The sequence below is a fragment of the Crocodylus porosus genome, unplaced genomic scaffold (genome assembly GCF_001723895.1).
Source record: "Crocodylus porosus isolate Cpor-Errol unplaced genomic scaffold, CroPor_comp1, whole genome shotgun sequence".
NCBI lineage: Eukaryota > Metazoa > Chordata > Crocodylia > Crocodylidae > Crocodylus > Crocodylus porosus.
The window spans coordinates 15,973,881-15,989,418 of record NW_017728924.1 but is presented as its reverse complement, the minus strand read 5'-3'; the positions used below and the strand labels follow the sequence as shown (position 1 = coordinate 15,989,418).

The 15,538-nt window shown below is 44.2% G+C and overlaps 1 protein-coding gene across 3 annotated transcripts in view; it reads right to left on the bottom strand.

The window, feature by feature from the left end:
- The window catches only part of CHRDL1 (chordin like 1), a 59,466-nt gene extending 43,942 nt beyond the window's left edge, over positions 1 to 15,524 (bottom strand). For 2 of the 3 annotated variants that reach the window (XM_019540405.1, XM_019540407.1), the window contains exons 1-4: positions 13,564 to 15,293; positions 13,164 to 13,309; positions 11,152 to 11,264; positions 4,877 to 4,970 (exon numbers count right to left, since the gene is read on the bottom strand). In XM_019540405.1, the coding sequence (XP_019395950.1) occupies positions 4,877 to 4,970; positions 11,152 to 11,264; positions 13,164 to 13,260 (304 nt within the window). In that variant the 5' untranslated portion in view covers positions 13,261 to 13,309; positions 13,564 to 15,293. Of the gene's footprint in view, positions 1 to 4,876; positions 4,971 to 11,151; positions 11,265 to 13,163; positions 13,310 to 13,563; positions 15,294 to 15,387 lie in introns of those variants that run through there. The other variant, XM_019540406.1, reaches the window with a different exon arrangement.
- Between the last annotated feature and the right edge of the window lie 14 nt (positions 15,525 to 15,538).

Here is a 15,538-nt window from a genome sequence, read left to right as displayed (position 1 = left end):
ACTGAATCTTACAAGCATTTAAGAAGAAAATCAAATGGACTGTCAGACACCTTCAAGCCAAAAGAATGATTGAGACCATACCATGGGCTTCTGCGCAAAAGATATTTACATTTCCAACATGCCACAACTTTGGAAATGTAAAGCATCATGTGTGTTGAGAAATATGGGAATAAAATATGAGATTTCTGTTCTAGTCGGGAATGACTGTTGCTACTGAAGCTAAGGTATCCAAGTATGAAATGTACAATCAATGCAGTAAGCAGAATGCAAAAAACCCTCTGAACCCACATGAGATTTCTAATTACATCTTTTTCAGTGCTGGTGCAAATCTATTTGATCTATAACAAAATGATCCACTATTAAATAATCTTTATGCACAATTCTAAATAAGCTGCTGCCTACTGCATAGGTTAGCAACACAACAACATGCTGTATGTTGCAGTTTGACCACATGGGTTTCCGGATGATTCTAAAAAAGACAATAGACCACAGTCCATCCACAATCATTTTTAGCATTTTTGATAGATTCAGATATACAAAGTCAGATACTTGCAACATTAGCAGAGAAGCCAGCAAAATAGCAAAGGACCTGATTTAATAAGAGACCTGTGAACTTCCATCCTTACCATCGTTGGAATATTCAGCACAGATCTCTGTTGGAGTCACCAGCTACAGCCTCACAGGCAGAAAAAGAGCCAGAATCTAAAAAGCTTCTTGGACCAAACTTAAGTAACCCAGAAATATTAATCATTAATTATCATTATAGCTCCAGATGGTCACGGTTTCATTTTGTGATGTACTGTATAGTACGAATATATAACAAAGAAACAGTTATTCCCTAAAAACCAGCTCTATACACAAGAAAGCTAGGAGAAAGCCATTTGGTATTTTTTGGCATCCCCTTTCTCCACTGCAAGTGAGATAGTTTCATAGTTAGTAGGGTTGGAAGGGACCTGAGCAGATCATCAAGTCCGACCCCCTGCCATGGCAGAAAAGAATACTGGGGTCAAATGACCCCAGCAAGGTGATTGTCTAGCTTTGTCTTAAAGACCCCCAGGGTAGGAGCCAGCACTACTTCTCTTGGAAGTTGGTTCCAGATCCTCGCCGCCCTGACAGTAAAGTAGCGCCTCCTGATGTCTAATCTGAATTTACCCTTGTATTCCAAAAAACAGGTTGCTGATGACCTGCCATGGTAATAGTGATATCACCCACTCCAAGGTCAATGTAAGAACCATTCTCTCAGTGCTGGAGAGAAACAGATGTGATCTAACACAACCAAAGGGAAGACTCTGTTTCCTTTCCTTTGAGGATCTCCAGGATTCTACTGACCACTCCTAACCTGGCCATTGTTAATTAAAAACACCAAAACAGAAAAAAAAGCCTCCAGATGGATGAGACATCTCAGTAGCAGAGCCAAGCCACTGCAAAAAAACCCTCCTTGGAAAACAGGAAGGGTGCCTATAGACATACTAGGGCGTAGGGGTTGGTAGGGTACTTTTTAATTAGAGGAGTTCCCGGAGAGACACTCTAATTATAATGCCTCACCGTCATGTGTGTTAAATCTCCTGTGTTTCAAAATGGCTGTGGGGATGCTTTAATTAACTCATTTGATGAGTTTTAGTTAAAGCACCCCCGTGACCATTTTGAAATATGGGATGCATAATACACGTGATGATAAGGCATGCTGGAGCTCCAGCAAACTTGATTAATCAAGTCTGCTCTGACATGTTCTAATTAGAATGCATCAAAGCATGCCCGTAGGCATCCAAAATGATCAGAAAGCCACCAATGTCAAATAAAATGCAAAAAAAAAAAGGCCTTTATCTGCCTTTTTGGGTATGTATTTTGGGTCGTCTGCCGTGATTTCTATCCTATCAGTGTGATCTGTGTTAACTGTTTTTTTTTAGTTTGTAGCTGTGTTTTTTGCATGTGGATAGTACATTTTGTTTATATTTGGTTAAAAAAAAAAAGACAGAGGAATTTCTGGGGTTTACCATCACTCTGACATAGGGCACAGCTATACCACACCTGGTCAAGAAACTAGCAAAACATACTTTCTCCAAGTAAGATTTTCTCTAATACTGAATCTTTAAGGTTTAAGATACACATGTTGTTGTGGGAAAGCAGTCAGAAGACGTCCGTGTGTTTGCCACAAGCTAGCACTGGCCATAGAGTTCTGCCTTCTTAGAAGCTCCTCTCTCTCTGCCCACCACCTTTTGCTACTGGTCCAATTTCCTGGCTTGCTGATGAATGCCTCCAGCCTGGCTTTTATTTCTTTATTGTATAGGTCCAGGGAAGCTGCAGGCCAGGGCTGCACTTTCTGCCAGTTGGTATTCAGGTAAGGCATGTACGAGTCCTCATTTGTGAGGGTACAACTTCTATTACACTTTGGAATGCAATTTCACAGTGAAGTGTTCAAAGTGTTGCTTGGAATACAAATGTAGACAGGACAAAGCATTATAAATCTTCCTGGAGGGAGAAGTCCTGCCTGGGTGAGCAGGAGAGATTAGGAGATAGATGCAGTCAAACTAATAGGTTCAGGTTTTGGAACAGCTGCGATCCAGAGACCTTCAGAGCTACAAGCCAGGCTTGCTAGCTGATGTTTGCAAGAAACTCAGCTCCCCCGTGGACAGGCTCCAGAAGGAGGCACAGAACAGACGAAGCAGTGGATCATGTTTGCTGTGCAGAGGGTCCTACAGGTGTGTTCTTTATGCCACCGAACAGTACAATGACTCACAGATCTTTGCTCTTGCACACCATCCTCTACTCACCCACTTCAGTAGTGAAACAGCTCTTTTCCTCCGGCAATGAAATAAGTGTTTTTTCTGTGGTGGTGCATAAGTACCTTTTCTTAATGGTCAATAATGGGTGCCATAAAGAAAGAAATTAGGGAAACCCCCAGATCAAACCTACCAACCATTAGGCAATGTCAGGGATGTTGTAATGGCCACATGAAAGATCCTGCCTGGTCTCCTTTATACAGTAGCTCTTAACCAGGGGTGGGCAATTATTTCATCTGGAGGGCCACTTAATGAGTTTTGGTGAGCTGTGGAGGGCCACAATGATAGCCCCGGCCCTTGAAAGGTGCCCTGCCCACTAACCCCTGACCTTTGCCATTGGAAGTACCTCTCCTTGCCCCCAGAAGTGCTCCTTTTGCAGGAGGGAGTGCCATCTTGGAACCAGAAAAAAGCCAAATCAAATTCTAAAAGTCAAACATCTACTATAATGTATTTTAATGTTATTTTAAAAATATTTTTGTCCTGATTAATGTACTTTTGTGTAGCGTATATAGAAGTGATTGCACAATAGCTCAAAAATAATCTTACTCTCGTATATTGTGTGTGGGGTATGGTTGGGGGGTGTGTGTATGGTGGGGTGTGAGGTGTGTATGTCTTTGGGGTTTGTGAGGGTGTGTGGAGCTGTGTGTGTGTGTGTAGGGGTATAGGGTATGTTGCGGGGGTGTGTATATGTGGGAGGAATGTGGGGGTTATGGGCAGGGTGTGTGTGTTTGTGCGGTTTGTGGGGTGTGAGGGAGGTTGGAGGACTCAGTTTCAGTGGGGACCCAGTTTCAGGAGCTGCACGCAGTGGCAAAGAACAGAGCCAGGCCACCCTGGCTGACCTGCCTCTGTCACACAGAGCTCACATACAGCACCTGGGACTCACGTGCTACAAGAGGGAAGCCCATCACAATGGAGCCAGCTGCCTTTCCCACTCCCTGCTGCCATGTGCAGCTCATGGGACTCTGCTGAAAGTCGCGGGGAGCCCTGCTCCCTGCTTACCTGGCTCCACTTCTTGCCACTACATGCAGCTCCCAAACCTGGCTGGAGCTGCATGCTGCCTGGGGGCTGTGCCCTCACAGGCCACGAGCACCCTGAAGGCCTGCTGCCTCCTACTGTCACCGGCAGTGACGCTTGTGTACCATAGGGGCATGTGGGGGGGTCCCCCCATCCTCCCTCACACCCCACAAACCCCACACACACCCACACCCTGCCCACCCGAGCTCCATGCTCCTGTCACCCCACTAAGCTTGGGTCCTGGGCTCTGTGCTCCCACCAGCCCAATGCACCATGCTTCTACCCAGCTGCAGCTTCTTTACCTAGTGCCTGGAGTGAGTGCTGCAGCAGGGACATGAGGAGGAGCCGCTGGAGGTGAAGCCGAGGGGAAGCTAAGCAGGTCTGCTGGCAGCTGCAGCAGTGCCTGGAAGTTGTGAATGCTGGCTGGGGCCATGGCCCTCCTGCGCAGGAGGTTGGGAGTGAAGCATGTGGGCTGGGTGGGGTACAATTAATTGGTAGACACCTATGGGCCAAAGAAATTGCCTCGTGGGCTAGATGCAAACTGTGGGCCTTATTTTGCCCTCCCCCACTCTTAAAAATAAGCACGTACTAAAATGTACAGTCTGGAGGAATTTGCTGTACAGTATCCAATCACATTTTCAGTCATACAATTCTACAATGCTGCTCCTCTGATTTACAACAGTTCTTATTCATTAGGAAGCTAAGCTAAAATATGAGATATAGGGCTGTAATTGTATAGGGCAAATCCTACCCTGGTTCTCTGGTAAGATTACACGATTATGCATTTGACATAGCATTTTAGAACTACTCATTAATGCAGCAGTTTGCAAGCAACCATTTTTTAATTCTGAGCCTGCTTTTGTTGTAAGAATTAAAAAGAAACCCAAGAAAAAGAAGCCACTAGAGGAAATAGTAGTGCTGATTATAATAAAGAACATGTCTGTTCCGTCCCATGTCACAAATGGGGCATCTAATGGGGTTTGCTTTATGAAAGCTACTCAGCATTTTTCTAGTACTTCTTATAACCTAGCACAACCCCAGCACATCTTAGAGACGATTGTGGTATCATAAATGTGAATTACCTGGGCACCGTGGGCAGCACAGTTGTGGCACATGCACTGGGGTAGGACAGTGTAGGTTTGGACATCTTATTCTGCTGCACAGTACGTTCCCATTCTGGGGGAGGAATGCAACAATAAAATAAATTAATGTATTGGGTCATCTTACATTGTTCAGCTCTCTATTCTGCACCTAGCTGTTCTGGTGCTGAATGTATGAAGGTTGAGATTCTGATTTCAGCTGAAATCTAGAATACCTCACCTCATTTTGATTTACACTAGTCACTGAAGGCACCTATACATGTGCTAGATGTCTGCTCCAATGCATGGTAATTAACACGCAGCCTCCAGCAGCCTTTGCATCATATGTATTCAGCATCCCTGCACTTCAAAATGGTAGCAGGGGCTCTTTAAAGCTTGAATGAGCTTTAGTTAAAGTGTCCCCTCTCCCCCCCATTTTGTACTATGGGATGCTGAATACTTCAAAAACAGTGGCTCCTGAGAGCCCCCCCATCTGCCCCGGAGCACAAGTAAAGATGCCCTGAGATCTGAATGCGGCACAAATCTACAAAATAGCATAGATGCTTTAAGTTCAAAAGAAAAGCCTAAATTGTGGGATCAGAAAAATTTTCACTTATGTAGTCAAGCTGATTTTGAACCAAATTATATTCAGTAACTGCTTTTCCAAAGCTCAGGAATAGATAATGAATAGTAGGTCTCCAGGGCACCCCCTGTTGAGGATTAGTTCAAGACCACAAGAGACCATGAGGTCTGCAATTTTTCTTAAGGCTGCAGAGATTCCTCTGTTCTTATTTTATTGGTTCCCCAGTAGACAAAGAAAACCAGCTGGTAAACAGTCATTTTTCTAAGAAATCTGAGCAGGACTTGGGAATAGTGTTCATTATTCACATGATTAACAAAATATTCTATTTGACCCTATCTAGGCTTGATTTATAATTAAAACATAGGGCATTTTCAGTCTTCTGTGTCTGCAAACCATCTACATTATTCTAGAAAATACTGACTGTTTCAGATTTCCACTTCTCCAACCATAATTCATACCCTGATTTAGCTGTAGAAATTACTTGTGTTTGTAACAGAAAAAGACCTTCAGTCTGAACATTTGTCACAGCTTGTAGTTTAAGGTGTACCTTGAAATAAATCCTCTTAATTTTCACATGGTTATCAGAAATATACGACTGGTACAACTAATTAATTTCCATTTGATTAGGTTTTAACTTTCCCTACACACAGTTTCCTTGTATTCATCATAAAGTGCAGTTCTGTTCTGAAAAAAGTCTCTCTCAAATGGGTAGTAATCATATTCTAGTATTTTGTGTCTCAGTGGGTACGTTTACTCTAGAGTAATTTACTCTAGAGTAAACCTACCCCAGGCAGGCATCTACTTGTGTAGGAAAGCAGAAGTAGATTTGTTGCTCAAAGCAGCAGTCTGCTTCTGCCCCTACCAGCCCTGCACTGGCACCCTGCAGCAGCCAGAAGGAGCTCTAGGCTCCCCCAGGTGCTAGCCCCTGCAATAGCAGTGATCACAGGGCCAAGAGACAGCTGTCTCTTGGCAGGGGCTGGGAGATTGTTCCCTGTCCTTGGGAGCTGCCTGGTGCCAGGGCGGGCTCCAATGGCAGAGCCAAGGCAGTTACAATGTCCCACTGCCATGGCAGCATGGAGCTCCCAGCCCTGGCTCCCTGATCAGGGGCAGAGGGCTTGGAAAGAACTGAAGGGAAGGGGCAGGATGATCCGTTGGTGGGCCAGCTAGCAGCAAGCCTCTGGCTGGGTAGGCAGTCCTCTGCCCCTCCCCTTCAGCTCTTTCCTAGCCCCACACTTCGATTGCCTGATTGGGTCTTAGGGATAGCACCTGCCCTGACTGAGACAGTTCCCAGCCAGCTCTGGGCTATATGTGGAAGACTGCATGTGCAGCCTAGAGCTGGCTGGGGACTGCCTAAAATGGAATAGTCCCCAGCCACCTCCAGGTTGCACATGCAGACTTTCCCATGCAGCCCAGGCCTGGCCAGGAATTGTCCCAATTATTGGCAGGTCCCGTCAGCTCCATGCTGGGCAGGGAATTGTCCCTGTGCACGGAGCTCCCAGCCCCAGTTCCATTGTGGAGCTGGGGCTGGGAGATAACAATCCCGCAGCCCCGGAGTGGGGGTTCAGAGCTCCCTGCCGCTGAGGCAGAGGGATGTTGTATCTGCCCAGGCTACGGTGGTGGAGCCTGGCTTGGCCGCAGGCAGCTCTGGAGGGGAAGGAGCAATCTCCCACACCCTGCTGCCCAGCTGACCAAGAGCCAATTTTCTCCTGGTTAGCTGTCCACGCATGCCATACTGTGCAGTAGTTACTCCTGAATACATTTGCTACTTGTATTTACAGGCAGCAAATTTATTTGAGATTAGAGCAAACTGCTGTGCAATAGGTGCCCACATGTGCAGACAATGATGATTACTGCACAGTAGTTTGCTTTAATCTCTAGTAAAGCATCTCATGTAGACACGCCCAGTGATTGCAAATTGGAAGTGCTGGGTTTAAAAAACAGGGACAACTTTTAGATTGTAAATTCTTTGGGGCTTGAGTACTCATTCACTATTGGTCTCTACAGTGCCTTGCAGAACAAGTCACCAGTCTGGTGGGTTGACAGGCACTGCTGCAATATGAAGGTTAATGAATACTATGCTACTTAAAATGGATGTGGCTTCCTTCATTTCAGTGGAATTTTCCTTGCTTTCACCAGCAAAAAATTTGACCCACAACAGACTGTCTTTTATTATTACTTACTAGCCCTGAAACTCACCATGGCTCTGAAAGCCAATCTGGGTCCATTCCTTCTTGTGCATCATTACTTATAATGAAAGTTCTCCAAGCCTAAGTTTTGTTCTCACTAACTGCTGGACCATCCCACTGGCTTCACTGGATTCAAACCGGTAAGGAAGGCCAACCGCACCTTGTCATGCATCCACAGATGCATCTCGAGCAGGTCCAAAGAGGTGATCCTCCCCCTTTATGTGGCACTGGTCAGGCCGCAGTTGGAGTACTGCGTCCAGTTCTGGGCGCTGCACTTCAGGAGGGATGTGGACAGCATGGAGAGGGTCCAGAGGAGGGCCACTCGCATGATCAGGGGACAACAGGGCAGGCCCTATGAGGAGAGGCTACGGGACCTGAACCTGTTCAGCCTCCAAAAGAGAAGGCTGAGGGGGGATCTCGTGGCCTGTTATAAACTAGTCAGGAGGGATCAGCAGGCATTGGGGGAGTCACTGTTCCCCCGAGCACCGCCAGGAGTGACCAGGAATAACCGTCACAAGTTGGCAGAGGGTAGGTTTAGGTTAGATATCAGGAGGCGCTACTTCACGGTCAGGGCGGCTAGGGTCTGGAACCAGCTTCCAAGAGAAGAGGTGCTGGCCCCTACCCTGGGGGTCTTTAAGAGGAGGTTAGATGAACATCTTGCTGAGGTCGTTTGACCTCAGTACTCTTTCCTGCCATGGCAGGGGGTCGGACTAGATGATCTGCTCAGGTCCCTTCCGACCCTAGAAACTATGAAACGGTGAAACCTTTATATGCAACTGAAATGTAATGAGCAATTCTGTACCATATACAAATAGAATTCAACTCTCTTCCTATGCTGTAAGGGTGCCACTAAAAAGCAGTAAACATTGTTTTAGTTGCTGCCATCTGCAAATCAAACTCTGAACACATGCAGAGGAGCAGCTGGCCTGAGCACTAGAGCTCTATGTTTTAAACAGTACATTTCAGGGTAAAGTAGAAATCTGGCAAGTTACAAGCACTGCAATTTACCTAAAGCTAATTAACAACACTGCTGTTCCAATGCCAGCACTCCCACTTACAGGAGATAAAGGATTACCTGGAGTTACTCTGCTTACTTAGAACCTGGAAGTCTTTCCTTTAAACAAGTCACAATAACATACAAAACACCATGAAGGATTTTTTTCCCTCTGATGCATAAATTGGTTGGTTTGGGTTTTTTTTACCTTCTTCTGAACCATCAGAGATTAACCGTATTTGCAGATGGGATATTGAGCACGCTGGTGCTTGGAGGTAGTACAGAGAGCTGTCTCAGGTGCCTGGCCCATGTGACTTGTTCACATGCTCAGGGTCAGACCAGTTGCTGGATCTGGGGTCAGGGAGGAGTATTTTTCTGGCTCATAATTGCAGGGATTCTTGAGAGTGGAGGATTCACTTTTTTTGGCAGCATATCGGGTATAGTTCACCTGATGAGACCATCTTGTATTTCTTACTCAATCGTTTCCCCCAGTTGCCTGAGACTTGGACATTGGTGGCTCCCTGATCTCTCCTTTTCTCTGTCTGTGGCAAACTACAGTTTAGCTTGTTATGATTAAAATTGTTGGCTAAACTGAAGCTTGATATAAGGTGCATGAGTGAAACTTAATGGCCTCTGGTGTATAGGAGGTCAGGCTAGATGATCCAATACCCCTGTTTATCATAATTTATCTGAAATAGGGTAAAATAAGAGCCCTCCTCACTCTAGGTGACTATTCAGATGGTAATCCCTTGGGCCATATCTTTGCTCAGCAGAAAACTTAAGTGGCTAAGCACTAGGGAAGTCCACTGGGAACCTTCCCTGTTAGTCAGTTTACAGGATGGCGATACATTCATGCCACAGCTCCAAGATCTTTAAAAAAAGAGGGAGAGATCAATCAATCAGTGGTTCCATGTGGTTTCAAGATCCATAGGATGGAGGGAGCCACTTCTAGGTGATACCTGGCAATAAGCACCTCTGGCATGGTCTCCTCCTGGCATGAGCTACTGCTGCCTCCTGAATCTTGGGGGGCACCCACAGAAGCTGCCGCCAGCGGTGGCCCTGTTGGGGGGGGGCACCAGCCCTACCAACAGCATCAGTGTTGGCCATCAGGGGAGCACCGGCCCCTTCGGGGGGGGCACATGCACCCTTGTGCACCCCCTATCAGTCGCCTCCTAGCCTATGCCTCCTAGCCTACTTCTGCTTCCCCAAATCCATGCATAAGTCTTTCTGCCATTCTTGACATCCACATCTGTGTGCGTCTATGGGTCATGGAAATAGGATCTTCCGTCTTTGAGTCTATTTGTGTATGGATTGGCATGTCTTGTGGAAGTTCTCATTTAACTTTAAACACTATGGGGCTTCCCCAGACCTTAAGAAAGCCTTCTACTTACTTTACCATTTTTCTTCCCTCCTGTCCAACTTTTCCCTAATGTCATTGGTCAATGGTCTGTCTTCAGATTGCTAGCGTCTCTGGTGAATTCCACTGCCTCAATGAGGTACAGCCCTTAAACATTTAATGAGTGCTTTTTTCCAAGCACTAATTCCAAAGAGGTTTTAAACATCTGCGTGAAGATTATCAGCAAAAGTGAATAAAAATCTGCCTAACTTAAAAAGGGGACTTTCCTCTTTTCACAATGCTACGTAGTCGCGTCATACTCTCTCTGCTTCACAGATGTGCACCCCTGCCAAGCTTGTGTGCTACTGTTTGTAAGCCTCTGTGCACAGAAGTGAAGCAACAAATTCCTCAGCATAAATGCTGCAGAGAGCCCACTATTTTACATTTGCTGGGGAATAAAAGATAAGAAGACTATGTATACCATTAAAGATAGCAGATAGATCGCTGCATTTAGAGTATCTTGGCCTTTTGGCTAAGATCAAGTGTAGATCCCTTTGGTTTAGCCATTTTAAAGTACTCTAAGGGAAATTTTTTGCCTTTAGATATGCCTCCCTCCTGCAGCTATTTATGATACTACCAAGGAACTATAAGGGTGATATCTAAGCATCAATTCAAGGCAGCTTAATTATATCTCAGAGGGACCATCCTTTTATGTCCAAGTCAATTCTCCCTCCTTCCCTCATCCTTCATTAACTCTGTCTATTTGTAGTTGTTTCTACAGATAGGCCTCCTTGGGAAAGATCTCTCTATTCTGGTAATACTTTACTGGAGAGCTGGTTTGCAGTTAGATCAAGTGTAGGCTCAGTCTGATCTTCCATTCTGGTAACAAGATAAAGATTGCACTTGGATGCCAGGATTAAACTATTTAAGATTCACTGCAAGGAATGTACAAAGCTGCTGCCTAACAAAGGAGACGACATGCATGATCTGGGCATTTTTTGGTGGTCTTGGTCTCCTCTGTGAAGATATCCCATAACTAAGATTCTCTGCCTCTTTTCTCTGCAGCTGCCAAGGAAGCCAGTAGGAGATGGACACATCCACAGCAGGTCTGGGCCACACAGCTTCATAAAAAAATGTTGAGAACATGCAGAAGGTCTGGAGATTGAAACCTGGATTTACCTCTGAGCAGAGACAGTTAACACAGTAAACGAGTCCATAGGGCTCTAGGTAGGGATGCCATCTTTCACCTACACGGTACTTCTTATCTTGAAACACACAGTTTGTCTCTGAATCTGTTAAAGTAATACACAATAGAAAGAGCTATAGATAAATCATACCATTCAGTGCATAAACGCAGCTGTAAGTACATAGTCTGTGTAGGATTCTTTAACTCAGTTTGTAGAAGGTGCAAAGAAGTTTGTTGTAAAGAACTCCATTTTTTCTTTTCATGCAGAATCCTATTTCAGCATGAAGATGCTTTAGTTTCAGACAAAGAATAACAGTTATTTCATATGGTGCTTTTTATGCTGGATTAGTTCATTAGCCTTTTACTCCCTAGAGGCTTGTTTAAATTACAAATTAAAAATCATGGTCATTCAGCCAAATTTGTAGTAAATAAAATGTTCCCATTCCAAAATCATTGCAACAGCTGTTGCTTGGGAAAGGCCCAGGATCTGGTCAGCACAGGTGTTGAAATCTGGGATTACAGAACGAGGAAACATGTATTGTACTTGTACACGTTCAGTATTTCTGTAGCTCAACAACTTGATCACAGAGGAGCATATCATGCTATTTTTAAACAGTTTTCATCAACCTGCAAATGTATTGCTGTTTGAGACATTAGGGGTCTAATGTGCAGTAGATGCCATTCTCTAATTTGGAAAGCGCATTTTTTGCAGTTAGCCCTCTTGCTACCCGCTTGCTCAGCAAATATTAATGTCGTGTCTCTCACTCCTGCTAAAAACTGTGAAGGCATCTTGTTATTACACTGTCTCCACGACAGAGATACTCACTCTTGTCAAGCCACATGATAAATGATCACCCTCATTATAAACATACTCCATAGTATCAAAAAACCACTTGTCCCCCAAGCACTAAATGAGAGCGGAATGAATGTTCTTAGCATTCAGTCTGCTAAAAGCAGGTAGCAAGATGCAAGGATTACTAGCAGCATGTGTGAAGTGATCTGCTTTCACTTCAGACAGCTGCACTGTGAAAGAAATTCAGTATCTGAAAAACTAGTGAGTTGACATTGCAGCCGACAGTTTCCTAAGTTGCCTCTCTTCTGAGTGTGGATAGCTGTATGCTTCTTTGGTGGTACATAAACTGAGTAGACAAGGGAATGCTTCCTTTGGACCACCTTCTTTTATTTTGCACTGCATCCACTAATTTAGGATGAGAAGCTGGAAAAACTGCTGACAGTAAAGAGTAGCTAAAATTTTCAGCTGTAAGAATAATTACTGAGCTATGCAAAAACTGGCCAAAAGATCTGGACATGAAGGCAAGGAAAAACACTCCAGGTGCCTCCCAACAAAACCGTAGTAGTCACCGTCGATGCTAGAGTGTGTTGTTAGTTATTTCTTTCTGCCACTCAGCTTCTTCTGAAATGTGTTAACATCTCCCACAGATCATTGGTTTTCTGGAAACAGTCCCTTTGTTTTGTGTGCTTTTCAATACATCTCATCAAGTTTTTGACAGTGCTTGGACCCTTACTTTTCTCAAAGGGTAGATCTCATCCAGTTCAGATGAGGTTGTTTTTGGAACATGAGAGAACTCTTTTGGAAGAGGTTTACACTAGCCGAAAACCTCAGCAGAATAGTCTTATGCATGGGACAAAATCCAGATAATCCGTCAGATGTTTACAGAGGTCACTAAATGGAATTAAGCACCCTTTATTTAGGACATTTGAAATAAAACAGATTCTCCAACTGATGTGTTATGTTCTTTTGGAGCAATGAAAACTGAATGGTTTTAAAGAAACACCAAAATGTAGTTTGACTTCATTGTACTAAATGAAATCGCAAATGAGGAAACCGCTTTGCTGAATTATGAACCTTTTAACATTAAGGACCCTGCTAAAAGACCAGTACTTCCAACATTTGTATCTGAAGATTTGTACTGCCGTGTGTGTTAGACAACCCCCCCCCACGCACAGATGTATGAGAGATGCATTTTTCTGGAAGTTTACTTACGTTTTATTTGTTCCAATTTACCACCATCTATGAAAAGGAGACAGAGCATAGTGTGCAAGATAAATCGAAAGTTCTCCAATCTCCACTTTTTTTTCATTTTTGCCAACAAAAGGGAAGAAAAATCCTTCAAAATACAGAATATTGAACTGTTGGGAAGAAAATATGAAAAGACTTAAGACTGATATTCTGTGGGACTATGTAAGTACACCTCCAATACGATTTCAAGCAAAATGTAAAAGTTTTAACACTGCCAGGACAAATATATATATATATATATGGAGAGAGCGTCATTTAGAAAGAGCGTCATTTAGTGGAAACATCTTAAGCTTCAGATGAAACTGCTTTGCTTTTGGAAAAGGGACACCATTCTCTGTCATGAAATTCAAAAAATCAGTATTACCTCCTATGTAGCCCTTATCTAATTCCAAAGCAGAAAAGCAGTGCAAATTCTTAAGGTCCTTTTTTTCACAAGTTGAGTTGCAAGCTCTCGCTTGAAGAGAAGCAGATCTTCTGGATGTAAATAGGGAAATATGAATGTTGTTTGTAATGCCTTAGCTGGTCGCATCATAAGATTGAATACACTTAATATGTTAACCCTTTAATGTGCAGTTAACTTTTAGTGTGAAATCTGGGCCACAATGAAATCAGTGGGAGCTTTCTCTTTTACTCGAGTACATTCAAGATTTCACCATTAGTTAACTCGTTCCTCCCCCATGCACACCGCCTAAACTCCAGTTATTTGGGGACTCTGGACAATTAATTTCTGAAGAGTTAACCCTTACAGCTGCTTTGAACCCTATGCTGATAACCCTTGCATTTAGCAGTTGTATCTGGAAATACAGTATAAACATGATATCCAGCCCTTTAGTACCCAAATCCTGTCAACAAAGAGCAGAGGTTTCTCGGAGAGCTGCATTGGTGTCATACTTTCTACAAGCATAATTATATTGTTTGTTTTAAAATGCTCTTTACAGTAAAAAGAAGAAAGTGATCAAATTGTATTTAACCAAATCTGGAGCTTTTTAAAAAAAATCCGACTTGGAATTAGGGTGTTTTCTTCTTATTCCTTATGAAAAACTCTTCCCCTGTTCAAAGGAATTTACCAGACTAGTCTTTTTTGAACAGTCTTGATATTGGACTTGATACTGACCTCTGTAAAAGTCTGCAAAGCCATTTAGTATTTAAAAGTTAAAACAATGATATAAACTGCTTTATGAAATAAGTTCTATTCATTTGAGATCTTTGGCTTATATTAAAAATAGATCACAAATCAAGATTTCACAAGGTTTCAGCTGATACACAATCAACACAGCAGTATTTACTAAACATGGAGATAAAGAAAAATAAGGACATGTTATTCAGGAATACAAGCACTGAGAAAAGGAACAACACTCAACATACTGGGGCAAATGCTCATTGTAGAGACTTTCCATTTTAGACAGCAAACAACTAAAGAGTAATAAACGTTACAGTCATCTAGGGAATCGACGTTACTTTTTATAAAAACTTTCCAGGCAGGAATGTTCTTTCTGACCCGGGTTTCTGTAACGTGACGCTGGTACTACGGGTGATTTTTGATCTTTTTACGTGTGTATTACTCTCTTCACCATGCTGTCATTTCTTTGCCCTACCTCAACACAACACAACGTAACAGTAAGAAATGCTATCCATCCTAGCGACTGAAAACCACACGGCCCGGCCCCCCGTTTGTATTGTAGTGACTCCTAAATCATTTAAAGTGCATGTGAAAACGTTCACAAGCCGAAAGGTGCTTCCTCTGCACAGAAGCAAAAGAGCGGTTCACCGTCCCTCTTGGAAGCAGGATAGGAAACTGTAATTTAAGGAAAAAGTTTGATTCCCCATTCTTCCCCCCTGGAACATGTCGGTCTCTCACAGAACCATTTCTAAGCTGCACTTTTTGGGGTGTTTAAAATTTAAACCTTGCCATTTAGTCTCTGCACAGCATGCAAAACCCCAGGGCATCACTGGGCCTGGCAGCAGCAGGAACACTTACAACCTCTGGCCTCTTCTGCGGGCAAAACCTAGTTACAAAGGGAGCAGGATTCATCCTCCATCCTACCTCCGAGCTACTTCCAACCCCGGGGCAGGGCAAGGGAGGGAGGAGTTGATCATCGAGCTGTGCAAACGGTCACCCGGAGCCGGGAGCGGCCCCTCCTCGCGCGCAGCCCGGTCGTGGGTTGAATCCCTGGCGAGGAAAACCAACCTGCTGAATGCCCGCCGCCCGCGGGGCCAGGGCTGGACCCGGGGCACCAACCTGCGGGGCCGGCACCTGTACCTGCTGCTGCGGCTCCCTCGGGATGCTGAGTGAGCGAGCCGCGCCGCGCCGCGCCGCGCCGAGCCGAGCCGCTCTTTCG